This window comes from Mastigoproctus giganteus, chromosome 3, assembly GCF_048544385.1.
Source record: "Mastigoproctus giganteus isolate SK-2022 chromosome 3, ASM4854438v1, whole genome shotgun sequence".
NCBI classification, from domain to species: Eukaryota; Metazoa; Arthropoda; class Arachnida; order Uropygi; family Thelyphonidae; genus Mastigoproctus; species Mastigoproctus giganteus.
Genome location: NC_143577.1, coordinates 225656627 through 225675554, shown reverse-complemented (window position 1 = coordinate 225675554; position 18928 = coordinate 225656627). Strand labels below are relative to the sequence as shown.

General features: G+C 37.4%; 1 protein-coding gene across 2 annotated transcripts in view; it reads right to left on the bottom strand.

Moving 5' to 3' along the window:
- Positions 1-18928, bottom strand: part of LOC150088796 (transducin-like enhancer protein 4) — a 223962-nt gene that overhangs the window by 45320 nt on the left and 159714 nt on the right. Inside the window, exons 5-8 of one of the 2 annotated variants that reach the window (XM_090370904.1) lie at positions 17604-17666; positions 16348-16422; positions 12308-12554; positions 7233-7255 (exon numbers count right to left, since the gene is read on the bottom strand). In XM_090370904.1, the coding sequence (XP_090227030.1) occupies positions 7233-7255; positions 12308-12554; positions 16348-16422; positions 17604-17666 (408 nt within the window). The remainder of the gene's footprint in view (positions 1-7232; positions 7256-12307; positions 12555-16347; positions 16423-17603; positions 17667-18928) is intronic. The other variant, XM_090370905.1, reaches the window with a different exon arrangement.

Here is an 18928-nt window from a genome sequence, read left to right as displayed (position 1 = left end):
TCTAATGAAATTCTGTACAGGTAATTTGTAGTATAACATATACTAACACTAGTTGGTTATCATTCCTGGCACATGGGGAAGGCCAGGGATCATTTGCCTACGTACGGATGATACCAAATACAGCATGCCAGAGTACTGATAACATCATACACAGCATCACTATAATACTCTCAATTTGGTGGGTATGTCAGTTCATTTGTCGATGAAACAACCATTTCGCACTAAGGCTGATCATGAGTCTGCTGGTCTTGATTACAGGATAAGTCTTTCTCAAGAGGAAATATTTAACTGTTTCACCTCACCACAGAAAGTCGACTTTGCATTCACTACATAAAACCACAGCCAGGATAAGCCAAGGACTGAAACCACAACAACATATGCAGCTGATGTACTCATCACATAGCAATTTTGAAGCCGTAATCAAGAATAGCACTGCAATCCGCATATAAGTCTACGCAGTAATGGAATGAACAGGGAATGCACCATCCTTTCATTAACTACTTAAGGAATAAGCAGTTTAGTAGCAGACCAGTCCGAACCAACATCTTCAAGAAGCAAAGCAACGATTCATTATTCAACCGTTGCCATCACCAGCGGCATGGACTATGACAGTCGACGGCCGTAACGGGTATCCATGCTCACTGCGAGACGTAAGAAACTGCACCTTGCATGGGCACGTCAGCACTGAACCACCGACATGTGTAAATCTGTCACCTGGTCTAAAGAGTCCCGTTTCTAAATATATCATGCTGATGTATCCGAATTTGTAGAAAGCAACAAAAGACCATAACACCCAGATGCATTGATGGTGTTTGCGAGGGGGGTTGTGTTATGGTTTTGAGACCGTGGCATGCCCTGGATGCTCTGATTATCGTTAATCAACGACTCGATGGGAACGCCTATGTCCCTTCATGATGACAGTGTATCCAGTAAACTCCAACGTCTATCAACAAGACAATGCGCCATGCTAAAAGGAAGGAAGGTTGCTGACTGGTTTCAGGGACACGATAATGAATTCTCTGTCCTCCACCCAACTCAGCCGATCTCAACCCAATTTAGCATTTTTGGGACCTACTGAAAAAGGACATTCGATGCTACGACCATCCACCTAACAATATGCGGGCATTACTGGACACATTATGCAACGCATGGATAGCATTACCACAGAACACCCATGCTAAGACGTGAACGGGATGTATTATGGACAAAAGGTGGCCCCACGACATATTAGGTATGTGTTGCTAAGTAAAGCCAACTCAGTGTATACAGTAATTTTATTTATTTTTACTTATCTGCAAATCACTGGTTATAATCAAATGAAATTAAATCGGTCTGAGTGCACCTGAATTCAACCAAAGATCCTCTGAATTCTAAATATTAGTTTCGCATGACAAATATACTAAGTCCTGATTGATCAATCTCGGGAAATACGTACCTAACGTGCGTAAGAAGGCTGAACTGTTTGATCAGATTAGTATACAGCTCCCTCGTCACCAGAGAGATATGTATGTCATCATATTATAAAATGTAGAAGGAAAAAAAATGATGAGGAAAAGTTTCCTTTTTTTCTTCTTCTTCTCTAGTCCTAACTGAATACGCTTTGCCAAATCCATGCAGGGGTATGCTGCAATTCGACCTTGTGGGTGGTTTACCGATACTGCTGTTAACTGATATCGGCAGTGATTCACTGAACCCATGGCAATATCAAAATGAGTTGAACCTGCACTCTGTGGTGATAACCAAGAAACAACCAGCAAGAATACATAATTGTATCATGGTCATCATTAACAAAGTTGAGAAGCTTATTCCAGACTACCGCCGCATTTCTGTACGAGAAATCTCACAAGTCTTCGTGAAATTGGGTAAACCGATGCCACTGATTTACAACCAGTGGAAGATGCAGAAAAGTAAGACAAAATACGATAGCACATTTTTTTTTTTTTATTTAAATCATGTCCAAATTGTAAACAATAACTAACAGACATTCAATGTCACAATACACTGATAAAATACAAATGAATAATAATAAGCAAGACAACATAACTTAAATTATTCATCTACTGTTGTGGAGGGAGAGGGGACAGGAGGGAGGGAGAGAAAGAGAGAGAAAGAGAAGATTAAAAAAATATAGTAGAGGTGAACAAGTATTACTAATCATATAAAAACGCTTTCCATGCGTCAGTGCATCCTTCGAAACGTTTCCTGACGTCCTCATTAATATGTCAAAAAATGAATAAAAGTATCTTAACGCCTTAAAAAAAAAGGGGGGAAAGTAGTGACTTTATAATGACAGCGAAGTGGGTGGGCTCTGCATGAAAAATTCCCGCACCAGGAAGGCTTAACCATCAGTAAAATAGATCGAGAAATGATAAAGTGTCAATTAAACTGTGATAAAACTTAAATACGATTTCGCCTCGTGCTCTGCTGAGAGGGAGAGAAAGAGAAAATAAGATCGGCATTTAAGTGACATCCGACAAATAGCAAGCAATGTACACAGCAAATGGCCTTAATCCATTTAATTGATTTCGCTGAGAACTTAAGCAGGTGCGGGCAAAGTGAATTAACAGAACTGCTGCCGATTTAGCTAATGGACTAGATATTGCAGAAAAGAATAAATATTATTTTAAGAAAGGGTTGGAATCTACCGAATGCTGTATTCTGGAGAGGGGCGGGGCTGCTAACGAACCTCTCTCTGATATTTCAGAATAAGAAGAAAAAAAAGGAATAACTATAAAAAAAAAGTGCACAGATGAAGAAAATTATACAGGTAAACAAAAAATGACAATTTGGACTGACTTCTTGATATTCCACTTAAATACAGCGAGTGTTTTTTGACACAGGCTGTATATGACGTTGGTTGTTGAGACTTTGGGCCAGCCCTTAAGGGATAAAAAAATATTCACACCCTATCGAAAAAGGTTTCTTGACGTGTACTTTTCAAGATCTAATGACTTCAATTGAAAAACCATCGAAAGGTCATTCACCTTGAAGATGTACAACCATAACGAATACATTGCCTGGAATCTAGCAGCTAAGTTCAATCTCTCTTTCGAAACCCGAGTCATTTCCAACTCTTACATCAATCGCTAGCATTTCTTCCAGTTATTTGAACTCAACAATTAATCTTGTTGAAAATCAAACTCCAAAAGCCATTGACATAATCGTTTATTGAGACACCATTAGTGATTTTTCACTCATGATTGCAGTTTTCTAAAGCAATAATGCCAGATCTTAAGCAATGATCCATCTGCTGGCAAAGTGCCACTTTCTCGTATCTTTCGATTACTCTAATGATCTCCCTCTCTCTCTCTCCTGGATGTTTCCTAACTTACGATAACTTTGCATGTTATGACTTCGTCATTATCTTTCAGTCAACCACCCATCTACATCCTTCTTGAAAGTTTACACCATTAATTGAAATCTCCATGCCAGAGAAGAGCTGCCGATTTTGTTCGCCCTTTGAATGCACTACATAAGGCAGGCATCGCAAATTCTTATAAATACTTTTCAAGTTCTCCATTCACTTGGAAGTTTACACCAGAATCATTTCCCATATTACCCATCATCAACTGACTTAGTTCGTCAACTGCTAATAACAAACATCATTTCAGATTGCGAATACACTAATGGGCATCGTGTTAAGTAGAGTTTACAAACTATACACCATATATCGCAATGTTACAAGATTAATTTGGAATACTGACATTAAGCAATCCACAGGTGTACTTCCGGTTTATATTCATGAAAAATTTCTTTCCATACACCCATGGTCTTACTATAACAATAAGGAGTAATCAAAGATTGATGACTATTTGAACACCGATGTCAAGAAACTCAAACAACGTAATCCATCAAAAGATACTGAGCCACTGAACTAAGAATTCGAAATACAGATTTTAGAAATGGAGAAATTCATCCAAGAAGCAAAAACAAGGAAGAAAAAAAAAAGCCAAGAAACGGAGGCGAAAACTGGCTCTAGAGATGTTTGAAATTATCAATGCGGCTGCAATTGTATTGGAGAATTTTTTTGTTGTTGATTTACTGTACACTGAAAAAAAAAAAAAAAAAAAGATTGTATATACCATTCTGCCAAAAAAGTAATTTTGATCCTAAGAATCTGATTTAGTATATAAGTCTCCAACTGACCAAAAAAAACTTTTCAAACGTGAATAGAATACAGATGATCTACTGTTATCTCTTGTGGCACTGCTCATACCAACCGAAGCACAAAGTTTATTTTTATTTTATTCTTTTGGCACTACGTTAGAATTTTTTTCCCCCGTCCACCATTCCTTTTAAAAACTGTTCACTGCAATTTTTTTAACAGCTAAAGTAACATATATTACATAAAAGAACCTAACGGTTGATACCATCAATTAGATTATACTTTTATTTCATTTGAAATGACGAGAGGACTTGCTATTCTCAATTCTCCAGAGAGTTAATATAATTATGAGTAATACTTTATGGGTCGCTGGACTTTAGATCGAACAACAATCTTAATCTTCTTTAGCACTTTTTATTAGTCTGCTTATGTCACCCTCTAATAACAAGTTTCTTTTTCTAAGATCTGTAAACCGGCAACGGCTAGTGATGAAGTTATGTGAATATTCGTAAAAGAAACTTGAAGCGGATGACTTTATTTCGACAAGGAGCAAGCCTTAAATGGATAGGCTATACATTTTTACCTATGGCTGAATATTTAATCTTAAGATGAAAATTTGTTATCAGGATGCAGCAGTTCAATAAAAACTATCCTTGGGGACTGATTATTGGGATTTGCAACGCAACCCGGCAAATAATGGTATGATTAACTATAATACTACGAGGAATCAGTTCTAATTAAAGTATCGTTGTCATGCATGAAATAAGAAGAGTACTTTTTGAAGAGAACTTGTGAAAGAAATATGAAGTGGATAGACATACGATGTCGGAATTATTTTCAGAAAGAAAAAAGTCTGACTATTTGGAAGAGAAGTAAAAGTAAACTGAGAGAGTAGAGTTAGGGGTGGGTTTTTTAGAAACTATGCTAAGGCAAATAAAGCCACGAGGCATTAGTATATTATGTCAGTAAATTTCTGGTATTTTATGGTCAATTTTCAGTTTGGGGATGAAAAACCCTTACTTTCTGGGGCTGAGGAGGGGAACATGCAATCCTCGCCTAGACTAACTCGGGTATGGTGCATGACACACTCAACTCTCATTTATCCGACTTTGGAATTAACCATGCCGCGACCAATTCATTTTTAAAATGAATTCGGTAAAGCCATTCGCATATACGATATAACTTTTTAAGTATTACATAAACATCTGTTTCTTTCGTTTTTTTTTTCTTAAAAGCGTATGTTTTTATTGTTTTTTATACCTCTATCCCCACTATTTTCCATGAAGCTGAATTATCAAGGTCTGCAGGGACTACTAGGTATGTGTTTAAGAAACTCAAAGGAGGGGTAAGGCAGAAAAAAGAGAATACGAGTAACAATAATTAATTTCAAGAAAGATAAATCTCTAACGGCGATTGTGTACCGCTTCCAACAGAACCAAACTTAGAAAAAAGTATGAAAAGTAAGCTCTAAAGGGAAATTTAAAAAATACAAGAAAAAGAACGAAGTTGAAAGAATGGCAATGATGCTATGATTGAAACTGGAAAGCAACTGAAACTCGAAAATGCCACTTTAAACAGTCAGGCTACTGGCGTAACTCTACTGATAATTTAAAAAGTTTTTGAAATCTTTTCAGTCCGCGGACCATTTACTCCATCCGTTTCCTATTATAAGGGGCGAAAAGACTTACTCATCCTTTTGGAACAAACTGTAGACTACATCAAGAAAGCACTGATTTAGTGGGCAGGAGACGAATACTGAGACAGAGAAAGTAAGAGGGAAATAGTAAGGAAATTAACACAGACAACAAACATTTGCCAGGTGCCAAAAATTAGGTAAACAGGCGAAGGTAGAATACAATTAACAGAACCTACCAATCCGTATATTTAGAATCAGATGGGAGTCATCGGAAGAAATTTCTCTAAATTTCAAACTACTGCACTGCTTAACCGACTGCAAAAACTCGCCGAGTCCAGTTCTTTCCAATAAACATTAACAACCAAAAATTACGTGAACTAGCCATCAAATAAATGGCAAGTCTTAAAATACTAGGTGGGGAGAGAGAGAGAGAGAGAGAGAGAGAGAGAGAGAGAGAGAGAGAGAGAGAGAGAGAGAGACAGAGAGACAGAGAGATAAAAAGATAAAAAAAAAACAAAAAAAAACTCCATTAATTGCTGTTAAAAATAGCTTGACTTTTTCGGGCGGGACCAGTGGGATGGCATCCTCTTCAGATATTAAAATTCGGAGAGTTGTTAAACAAATATGACTTCTGTATGAGCAAAGCGACTTCGGTGAACATAGACAGGCACTTGTTATTAGCACTCGTCCACCAACACGGATATTTAGATGAGTAATTTAACCGATAAAGTACATACCACTTCACCACCGATGCTCAGCTTTGGCACTAATTACAATTAAGCTTTCGGCTTCTCTGCAATCACGGCGACGTGACGTGGTTTATTTATTCCACGACTCTTGTGGGAGTATGTGTCCGTGTCGGCGGCTGATTTAAGACAGGTTCTAATGACATTTCAAACAGTCGCTCTGTTCCCAATACGTGCGCCAGCGTCTTGCCCATCACCAGAACCGAAGCACAGGAGCTGATGACGTTACCTCGGCTTAATAATGCTTTCAACCCCCTCCCCCGCTCCGTTCGCCCCACCCCAAAAATCGATAGAATGTGCTCTCTCTCTCTCTCTCTCTCTCTCTCTCTCTCTCTTTCCTTTTCATCTCTGCTCAGCTCAGCTGTATCCTCTCCCACAAGCGACCGGCGTTAAAACGCGTTTTCTGCTTATACAAGCTGAAAATGGTGCCCGCTTCTTTGCACTATCTCCAATAATCTTCTGGCTCGCTTCCAGGGTTTTGTTGCCTGCCGTCCTTTCTTCGCCCAACACAAAGACATATTGAGTCCCGCTGTTTCTTTGCTTGCGATGACAAAATAAAAAATCAAGGAGGGGGAAAAGAAGAAGAGAAAAAAAAAAAAAAGAAAAAAAAAGAAGGAAAAGGTTAAGATAGAGAGAAAGAGAGAAAACGATGGGAAAGACAAAAATAATCCACTTACAGTAGATGATCTATAGCAGGCGAGTGCCAGCACTCGGAAAAGGATGAAAAGCGTAAGAGGGTACTTACGTGTCTGTCTTCCGCGCTATGAGCTGCGATGGAGAATCGATGGATTTCCATGGCAACCACGATGGAACCCCGACAGAGAAAACAATGCCGGAAGAAAGAGATGATACGGGAGAAAGTTAGTGGTTATCTTCTGTGGATGTTCTTTCTAGCCAGTGCAATCTCGGGAGCTCTCAGAGACAGGGCTGTTTTATCCGCGCGCAACCGCTTTCAGACGTACTCATCCGTTTTCTGCCAGTTACTTACAGATATCAGTGTCAGGAACAAAGGGAAGGGAAGCTCGAAAGAGAAGAGGGAGTGAAAGAAAGAGTAGAACTTTGCTATCAAGCATAAGAAAAATTCTTAGCAATAATGACATGACTAACATTTCAAACTGCTCTTTCGACGTAACGTACATTAATATTTAAACATTAGACCATTCTATGACCGCAACAAAAGCATTTGGCAATAAAAATATCTGCCAAAAATAACAAGACGGGGGATAGGGAGTGAGGGGTAGAGAGAGAGAGAGAGAGAGAGAGAGAGAGAGAGAGAGAGAGATCAATAAACTTAATATTGGATTCTGAGAGAGATACGCCTGGCGATCGGAGCGATTTTTATTTCCGAAATGCCGAGTTGATTAAAATACGGCCCGCAAGCTCTGAGAACCCCCAAGGACACTGCCAGATATTGTAAACTATGAATTAATAATGACAAAAAAGAAAACGAAACTTTATAATCAATATACGTTTTAATAACTGTCATCTACATTTTAAATGGGCTGAAGTAGTTACCACAGCTGGATCAAACAAAATCGTGACTTTAATGATCTTCAACTACTATGAAAAGCAATTAATTAATTGCTTGCTATGGGGGACGTTCACAAATTACACAAAGTTTTAAAACAGAATTCATTGGAAAATGGAACCATATTTTCTAGGGCTTACGTATATATTTTCAGTAACTCGATAGTCTTCTTCAAATAATGCATACAACAAAATGCTTCGAGCCTATTGGGAAATTTAACGGAAATTTGCACTATTTAAACTTCCATTATTAAAATAACAAAATGTGGAACAAACAGTTCAGTGGCTCTTAACTTTTCCCCTCCCCGGTTAAGGACCAAATTTCGGTCGCCGAGCTAGCGCGTTTTATTTAACTTTACAGAATACATCAATTATACTAAAAACTCATGCGTGTTTATAAGCTTAGAATTAATATTACCTGAAGAGAGAACAAGCATGTTTGTCGAGCTTGTTTACACAATTTTAGATCGAAGTCGGGTTAAGAGCTATCAGGCAGTGCCTTAAAGAATAGGGTGAGTTAAAATATTACTTACTGAGAGGTAAAGGTATCTTGGAGGGCACGAATGTACCAAACGTAATTTGTGAACGACCCATAGCCCTAATACCAAGAATGCATATATAAAGTTATCATACAGTTTAACTTCATTTTAAAAAGTTTTTATAACAGATTATTTTGGTTAATAATGAATTTTATTGTATCTGTTCTATTCACATTTGAAAGTTTTTCACCCACTTCTGGATGTTCAACGAGCAATAGTTAGGATGCTAAAACTGCTTTTCAAAGACCTCAATGGATGATCTCCATTCACTGAAATGAAAATGCACCAATTAAACAAGCAAAAACGTGGCCTGTTTTCATACTGAGAATCTTGAAATTGCACAGACCGCCGTTCTCTTTAGATTCAACGGACATTTCGCTGTCTCCATTAATGAAAGCATATCTTTAAATTTTAAAACAACCTTTGCAAAATGTGGCCATGACGCTTGAGAAAATATGCAAATCGACACACTAATTCTCACTGCAGATCCTTTGAAAAAGAGAACTAAACAAAAAATTTCGCCTGGAGTCCAATTCCTTCTCTAAGAATACAACTTCAAGTCTTCAGTGACATGAAATTAGACGAGCTTATCCAACATCTCCATCCACCTTTGAATTGACCGTTGCTGTCCTTGCAAACTCTCAACATACCACTGAGGATAGAACCAATACCATAGCCGGTAACAAATTTTTTAGTTAAAAAACATCGAAAGGCTTCTGTCTACTGCAAATTCTTTAAACCAATAAATATTATCAATTACATTTCCAGCACCTAATGTCCTATTAATATTTCATGCGAAATTTGCGTGCGATCTCCATTTTGATGCACATTTATCCCTTTCGAATAAGATCCTAACTCGAAATTCATATCGCAATAAAGTGAATATAAGGGTTTGTATAAGAGTGCCTATTTAAATTGTAAATTTCTTTATCGGCTACCATGAACACAGAATATGATAATCGTGGGTCTCTAAGAAAATTTCAATGCCATTGGACCATGCATAAAAGAAAAAGTACGCCAAGAAATCAATATTTACAGTAGATCGCACCACAGCGGTATTCCAGAAGACGATTATATAAACTCACAGATGCTCAAAATCGCCTTAACACATTATACGAGAATTTTAAATTTACTAAATAACGCCAGGAGTGTGCATCTGCTCTTTTAATCAATCACGTATGTAGAAACCATAAGCGGATTCGTTTATCGTAAACTACCCTTTCAGGTTTAAGAAGAGAGGATCAGAAAGTCAATAACTGAATGCAACTCCTGATTCTACTAACCCCTCAAGAAACTAGAGTTGGAATCACTTAAAATGTGCAACTGGCAGACTCCGATGTCATGTATAATTTCAAAAACTTCGATTAAATATTGTAAATAAACAATCAAGCTATTTTTTGAACAGCAGTTAGATGCTTCAGGTAAAACAAATGAAGTTTCTTTTCAGACCTCAGCCAGCCTGATGCATTGCTATCCTCCGGTCTAGGAGACTTCTTTATTCATAAAAGGAAAACAAAAAATACCTGGCAGACAGGGCACTGAATAGGATGGTAATTGGATCCATTGTTATAGCTAAATGGTATCGTAATTGATCTGGGATTATATAAAAAACAACAACAAAAATTTCTTCCTGCGTTTTACTTATCTCAAATTAGAACAGAAGACATGCTTAGGTTTTGTTTAGACGCCAGAGCTGATTTAGAGATCAAAAAGCATTGCTGATGAGAGAATCCCAGGGTGAACATTATAAAGTGAACGCTGGCATTCTTCAATGATCTAAAGAATAAAGGGGAGGAAAAAAAAGCAACTTAGAAAAACGAAGACATGCAAATTTACAAATTTGCAAGACCTTGCGGATGTGACCTCCTGACAATAAAAGCAGCCGATTAGAACTTGAAAAATAGGAAATAAAATCACCTTAAAATAAAAATGTAATGAACAAAAGAAACAGGTGGCTAAGAGAAGAAAAAACAATTTGAAATGACGTTCGAATGCAAATCGAGCCCAGAGACGCAGCAAATAAAGACTATACGGAGGTATCATGTGCATGATTATTATACAAGATTTGGCAATTAAGTTCCAGTTCTGACTCCATTACATGCATACCAAAGCATTATGAAACATGACGTGGTAGCTGATCTACGTTACTGCTTTACTCTACAAGGCTATTTGGATACCGTAAGTCGTTCGTACGCAGTCGTGTTAGAGCTGTTCCGGTGTTCAAGGTGTTGGTTGTATTACGTAATGGATCAAAGGGCGAATATAAAATTATGTTTCAAGTCGGGATAAAGTGCGATTTTTTTAATGGTTTGGAAGATTTCGAGATAGAAGATTGAGCATCTGGAAGACGACAAGCGCTGTAAACGTCAACAACACTTCAAACCCCAGAAATGGTCGTCTGCACACTGACTACGTCTGATTGTCGCATAAGTCCTCGTGAGTAGCACAGTAGTTACAATCACTATCCTCACCAGACCCGATGGAAAAGGGCTGGGTTATGGGCTTTCCACACCCATGGCTGAAGTAGTCGATCTCAGACAATGATAGCAAGGTTTTTCCTTCCGAAATCCCTGGTTTTTTGTCAAGCAAAACAGGCAAACCGACCAGAGAACACACGCAATTTACAGATATACATACTCGTATACACATGGATGGCTGATGTTCTCGTGTAACTTAATACGACAGTTTTTTGATCTTCGAATGATGGAAGAACAACTTCACATTAACAGAAAAACAATTCTTAAAATCCTGACAGAAGATTTGGGCAAACGGAAAACCAGCTTTATGTTCCTTCCGTACTCGGAAGGAACATAAAGGAACAAAAAACTGTCGTTAATACGACAGTTTTTTGATCTTCGAATGATGGAAGAACAACTTCACATTAACAGAAAAACAATTCTTAAAATCCTGACAGAAGATTTGGGCAAACGGAAAACCAGCTTTATGTTCCTTCCGTACTGTTTGACTGATGAACAGAGCTGCTCAGGGTCGAAGCATGCGAATAACTCTCATTGAAGTGGCTGATGATGATTCGAACGTAACAGGTGACGAGTTCGTTTCGAATACGATCCAGAAAGAGACAAAACATAGAATGGCGATCGACATGCTCTCTGAGACAAAAAATTTCGTTTTCAAAAATCAAAATGATGCTTATTGCCTTCTACAACAAAGGAATCAATCACAAGGAGCTTGTTCCACCAAGTAAGGCCTCAGTTTGGAGAAAAACAGAGCTGGGCATGGTTGTTGGCACAACAGCTGGGCAGCATTCTTCGCTGATTATTGAAGAATTTTTGGCAAAGCGTGGGAATCTAGAACTAACCGCCCCCTTTATTCGCTTGATTATCTTCCTCAGATTACGTCTTGTACCGAAAAATCATGTACAAGCTAAAAAAATTATATGATAGCTAAAAAATATTAAAGAAATGTGACAGAGGAATTGAGGGTTAAAAAAATCTGCAGCGATTGTCTGAAAAATATAAAAAAAAATTTTACGTTCTAATATCTGGTATTCTTTATACTGGAACTTAATTGTCAAACCTGTAATTATACCATTAATTTTTATGTTATTTATATTTATCTGTCTGCTAAACAATTTGTTTAGAACGCCCGCCTGCTAAAAAAATAAATTTTTTTTTTTTCATCTTTCGGCACAACACTAAGAACCAAGTTGCTATTTTATATCTTTCAAAGCTGCGCAATCGTATTCATGAAAAGCCTTTAAACCGACTTAAATACTAAAAGGGAGTTATCTCACCGCTGCTGGACCTTTTCTCATCTCGGTGTTCTTTCAACGCAGCTACAGAACTTGCCGACGAAACCGCCGTTGATAAATGAGCAGAAGGTGCGCCACCAGCCAAGGAACTTGAGAGAGCTAATAATCCTGCAGCACTGGTTGGAGGCATCGTTGGAGGCTGCAGGCCTGCCATAGCGGCAGCATGTGGCATCATGGGGATAGGAGGTGCATGAGCATGTGGTGGAATCTGTTGGGCATGCATCTGTTGCTAGAAAAAAAGGAAAATTAAAAAAAGGAATATACACCTATTGAGTCAATTGTACATGAGTTCCAATAGACTTTCCCGTTAAAGGGAGAGAGAAAAGTCTATTGGAATTATGATTAATTAAATGTTAAAAATTTAATGTTAAAAACAATAAAAAAGTAACTTTTTCATGCATGCGGTACAGCCATAGGAGTTTAAATTATTCACGTAGGAGTTTCTAAAAGTGAAGGGGGTAAAAAAATCGGTTTTTCAAGTATATTATTAGGGAACTAATAATTAATGAATGATGAAAAATAACTTGATAATAGCCTGGTCATAAATTACGATGAATGACAGCTTAACGATGAAAATAATTAATATAAGATAATAAATGTATTATTAATGAAAGCCAATTAAAGCGACTGTCCACCTTAACGCCCACACAGAGACAATTTGACTTCCCTTATTTTAAGTTAAGAATTAAAAATAGAATTGGCATTCACAGATTTGCTTCAAACAGGTATTGAATTAACAACACAAAAAATACGAAAAACTTAAAAATTAGCAGCGTTGAAGAATTTTTAAGCGGGAGGCGAGATGGAAGGAGAAATGGGACACCATCACCCATTAAAATCTTCGGTATCATATATATCTTCTAATTTTAACACCAAAAATTTTTTTTGAATACGCTTTCCAACTCTGAAATTATCCACAAATAAATCAACGTCCTATATTTTTTTCCCTCCTTCTAACTTATTAATTATAAACTTTTCCTTTCATCATTTATTAGAACCATAATACGTTACATCACCCTTAACACACGTTTTTGAGATATCCAAATACTGGGGCGTCTTCGTAATTATCTGCCTTGTTTTTATTACTACACCATTTGATGCTAATTATTCATTCCATTTAATACTACGCGTTTGTAAGGACCCCATGTAATTATATCCATTACAAGCAATTTAAGTATGAAATAGAGTTTCTTCAATAAAAAAAATTAAATTAAAAAAAGTAACCCCCTACAAGCATCTGTCTGAAAGCGCTTTATCAACTATTTGTGATTATACATTTTTTTCCACACAAAGCATCAGAGTGCACTGCTATCTTTCATTAACAAATTAAGAACGCATTGGCGTTAAGTTTTTTTTCTTTCTTTTTAAGCTGCATAAGGATTTATTGCTTCATGTGTAGCATTTAAATGGCTTCAGAGAAACATCGGAGTAACCGCGATAGCTAGAAATAACTGCTGTGTATACTATTCGCCTTCTCTCTCAGATAAACATCATGCTTTCCTTCCTCTTTGCTATCTCGCGTGCTGACAGACAATCCTCTTTGAAAGGCTGGCCACCATTTATTTCCAGCAGGAAGCCGACACCCAGTTGCTGCTGTAATGATTAATTACGCCCATCTAAACATGTACCCTGGGACACGCCGTTCCAAGCCATCAATTTCCTCATCATGAAGTTGGTTCCTTGTGGCCTCGGGTATGATTATGACGTTTGCTTCGCTTTCCCTCTTTTTTTCTTTTCTTTTTTTTTATTCCCTCCCTTCCTTCTTCATCTCTTCCTTGGGTGGAGAGGGATTATATGCGGTGATAAGCATCTCGGAATTAGTTAAGTCATTGAAAAGATGTCTGGAAGGCTTTGCGTGAGTGCATTGGCAATGACTTGCTAAGAGGACGAAGGTTACAACAAGCCTACAACGAGATTGGGGAATGTCTTTATCGTCTTAAAGTATTACAAATCCATAAACTCCGGCGAATACAACAGAGGAATGAAAAAGTATCTGGCTCAATTCCAAATATCAAGTGATTTACTTTTAGCGGTATCATTTTCGCTTTAATAATCTGCCGGTGAAAAACGTTTCCCCCATTTAGAAAATGAGACTACTGCAAATGTAACCGATTCTTGGCTTTGTGCTTTGCCAAGTTGATGGAGATGTTACAGTTTGCACAACGCGAGATAAAAAAAAAAAAAAAAAGATTTCTGAGAAGATGACGAAATAGCAAAAGAAATTATTCGATATTAATATTTTAAAAGCTTGCAATTCCTTAGCGAGATAACCTACGACGGAGTACTGATAAGTTCTCGATCTACAATAGAAAGAAACAAAATAATCCAATTATATATATATAGTTCAATCAATATATTCGCCTTTCAACTGTATACAATTTTTTTACAACGATGTTCCTGTATCTATACACCCCTCAAATAGAAATCGAAAAAAGCCTGCTCCCTAAACCAGGCTTCTGTTGCTCGTATGACGTCATCATTTAATGTTGATTTAATACCCTGGAAATGTTTTTTTGCAATTTAGGAAGAGGTAGTCCGAGGATGCAAGATCTGATGAATACGAGAGATGATGAAAAAGCCGGAAGCCTAGCTCAGCCAATCTGGCACGTGTTTAACGTGCTGTGTGTGTGGCAGAGCATTGTCCTGCAAAAACAGTAACCTTCAGGTGAGCTTTCCCCCGCGTTTCACTTTCAGTTCCTCCTTCAGTTTGTCCAAAAGTAATGAATAATTCTCAGCAGTTATCGTTTTACTCTTTCCCAGGTAGTCAAACAAAATCCCATCCTTGCCCCAAAATACAGAAGCCATGATCGGCCCTGTCTTTGGGCGGAAAAGGGGGGCTAGCCAATCACAAGTTTTTTTTTTTTTTTTTGGCAGGAATTAAAGCCTTTAAACATCGTTGGAAAATTTTTTTTGCAAGAGACTATGCTGAAAAATAAAAATACTTTCGTTGTTGTTATCCTATTATTTCTACCCGAAGGCAACTTGGTCACCCTTAATAGGTAGAATAATGGAACTCAATGCATCTAACAAAAATTAGCCTTTTGTACAATAAACTATAATCCGTCGAATAATCTTTAATATATTTTCCACCAGATGGCATGACTGCCAAAACAAGGATGAAATAGGGTAATGGCACGTGAGCAATGTCAAACTAGAGAGGCACGGAGGTCAAGTAAGTTAAGAGCGCGGCAATATTTTTAGCTGCTGTATAAACGGTCGCGGCGATGCCAATATTTAGTACCGCCTTCCAAAAATACTTGGAGAGGTTGTACAATGTCGGCGGAACACCCTGTAACCCGAACCCTGGGACTTCCGTTGCCGCTATGTTACCAAGGCATCCAACTCGTCAGCGTTAAAACTCCAAGTGAATTGTGGTGTTGAGTAGGTGTACCGTGACACTCATCTCGAGGCAGCAATAACAAACGCTACGGGCACGTCATTGAAGAGCGGAGAGAAGTGTACTAACGTCCTTGTGGATATTGCGTATTTCTATAAATAGGTGTAAGTTACCGTGTTTTGCCACTTAACTGATACAATAGCTTCTTTCATCTCACACAACAATGTTGGGCCTCTCGGATAACCATTGTTCTGGAGAACATCGGAACCACTTTTATCACTCGATGCTATTAACGAATAAGGATCGAATTTAACCCATCACTAATTGGAAACCTTTAAAACGTGCTTAAAAAATTAGGCTCTTAAATTCCAGGAAAAAAAGGGGGAAGAAGAAAGAAAGAAAACAAAATATCTTCATCCATTCACTCACGGTGGCGACCTTGATTTTTTTCTTTCTTTCATTTTTCGCGTTTAGATTTAGCTAAGAAAGTAAAGACTGGGGTATGCATGTTCTGAATTAATGCCAAGGAAATTGAAGACAGCAAGGGTTAACTGCTTGCGTTCCAAGGCTGGTTTGGTTGTTTTTGGGTTAATGCCCGCAGCGGAAAACGCCTAACGGTAAATTATTCAACTTAAAATGTAAACTGCGACATGCAAGAATCACCCAGTTATAAAAAGGCACTCACCCCGATTATAGCATTCAGTTCTGTCATGGTTACCTGTTTCGCTCGTTCTACTGCTGCTGCCACCTGTTGTTGGTGCTGGAAAGAAACAAAAAGTTGCTGTTTACTTTTTGGGATTGACAGTCACAACATTAAACTTGTTTTTAACTTTAAAATTGCGAAATAATTACATAAATCGGATGTTTTTTCATTGCTATTTTTTGTATATTTTGGTAACTTGATATACATGCATGACAGAAATAAATATCAAATGATTAACGACCATGTAAGGTTAATGGCTCCTCTTAAGGACAGAGATAATGTTTTAACACCAACGTATTCGTCTTTTTTAGACAGCACCCATTGTTTTCAGATAACAACTAGTGTGTCGGTTTGTGAAGGGTGGAAGGATTGATTAGCTACCTAAAGGCAAGTCCAACCACGATGTGCCCTTGTGTATTTATATCTGTAATTGTGTTTTCTAAAGGTTGGTTTGTGTGTGCTGTGAGGAAAATCTTATAAGAGCTTGGAACCAACTCAACGCAGGGTTGCAAAAGCATTCCTCCAAACAAAGGGTTTGAACCTTGTTTCCACACAGCATAAATCGTAACAGACTAACAAAATCGAAAATCTCTGGAAACATGAATTGAAAAATCCAAACAATTTTCAATATGTCACAGAAGACAAAATAAACTAAGATATCATCCATCCTTTTGGACCAAAGCCACAAATCTGACAACTGTCGAAATCCCGTCAGAACAATATCATCTTGAACGATCTCAATTAGCTTTTATCAAAGTTTTCTATTCAGCTTCCTCTTGCAACCAGTAATACTAAAATGCCGTTATTCAAAAAGCAGTTTCCTTCTCTAACAGAAAAAAAGCAGCTGAATGTTAAAGCGAACAATTGAATGCAGTCTAAAGCAGTTTTGACTGTCTTTAAACTCACTCATCAAATAGAACTGATATCATCGGAGTGATCTCGACGTTTATAACTTCAAATATCTCTCCCATCGTAAGCGAGTTTCTCACAATAGCTTGTTTTAATGTAAAAGAATTGCTCTTCTAGGTAATTTGTTTTCTCCGACCAATTCCTATTTAGAATTCAGAGAGCGACACCAAGCATTATGGATACGCAACCATCCATTTATTTCCAAAACACTGGAGAACAATGTACATTATTTGTATTGGGTTTATAAATAGCGATCACTGTGTAAGTCTCTTTATTATATCAACATTATAATGCAAAACGGTGAGGACACATTTCCATTTTACACTTACCTCTTGAGACAAAAAAGGCAAGATCTGGGCTATGATAGCATTGAGTCGCTTAGCAATTTCCGTCTGAAAGAGGAAAAGAAAGTTTATCATCATCACTCGAGCATGTCAACTTAATTCTACACTTGTCATGGGACATCGAGCGTGAAATATGTAATCATACTACGTAATTTATTATTACCAGGCTTGCAGAAAATACTATTGTGACACCTACTATTACGGTTGGTGGAAATAACCTACTACATTGTCTAGGTACCTTACAAAGCGAATTTACTTCTCCCACGGAAAATATTCTAACCGGCGAAGTTCCCATCCTTTCATCTTACTCCAGGCTTACAGTAATTAAATATTAGTCAATGTTTTGAGATGCAATTGAGTGTGGTAAGATTGTTTACAGACCATGTACACGATGATTAATGGTTTTATACGAAAAGGTACCAATAACACTGGACTAGAAAAGGAAGAAACAGGGATTCGCAACCGTATTATAACTTGAGTATCACTGTCGGAAAACATGCAATATTCACGTACTATCAGTACCCTTATCCATACCACAAGCTGGAAGCTACTGGTTTAGATCAAATACATTAAAAATAAATAATTTTAAAAATTGTAAGGGGCTAGCCAAAAGTCGGTGTACACATTTTAAAAAATTATATGCATTTTTAAATAATTATACTTAGAAAGCTATTTTTTTTTTCTTTCAAAAAGAATAATTTTATATACATCACGGCTGAAAGAGCTACTCAAATTAGAATTCTTGTAGCAAAACTTTAATATAAACAAGCAAGCATGACCATTCATCCGAAGAGAATGGCTAAGCATTTTAACTCTCTACCACTACCAAACAATTAAGCATTTTTGAGAAGACAGGAAATGCTTATCTTCTCAGGAGTGGAACACTACGTTCAGATCGAACAAAAGATCATGCTACATATGTTAAGCAAGCTCTAGATTAGACCCCTGCCCACCACAAACAAATCTTTCAAGCTAAAATTACCTCTCAAACTTCAAAAATGAAAAATTTTAAGAGTCAAGATGCACGGTTTACATTGCGAAATTGCATCTCGCATTTTAATGAGGTGCTACAGAGAAAAAAAAAAAAAAAAAAAAAGAAAAAGAGTTGAATTTTCAGAAGGGTTTCTCGAGATGTGCGAAAATAAAAAAAAATTTGTCCAATGAAATCTAGCGGTCTGATGAGATAATTTTCAAGGTAAATGACTATGTTAACCGACACAACTCTGTTTATTGGGCCACTGAGAAACCTAATATCCAAAAGGAATTAAACTCTCCGGGAGTTTTTGTTTGGGTAATTAGGGGAATGTTGA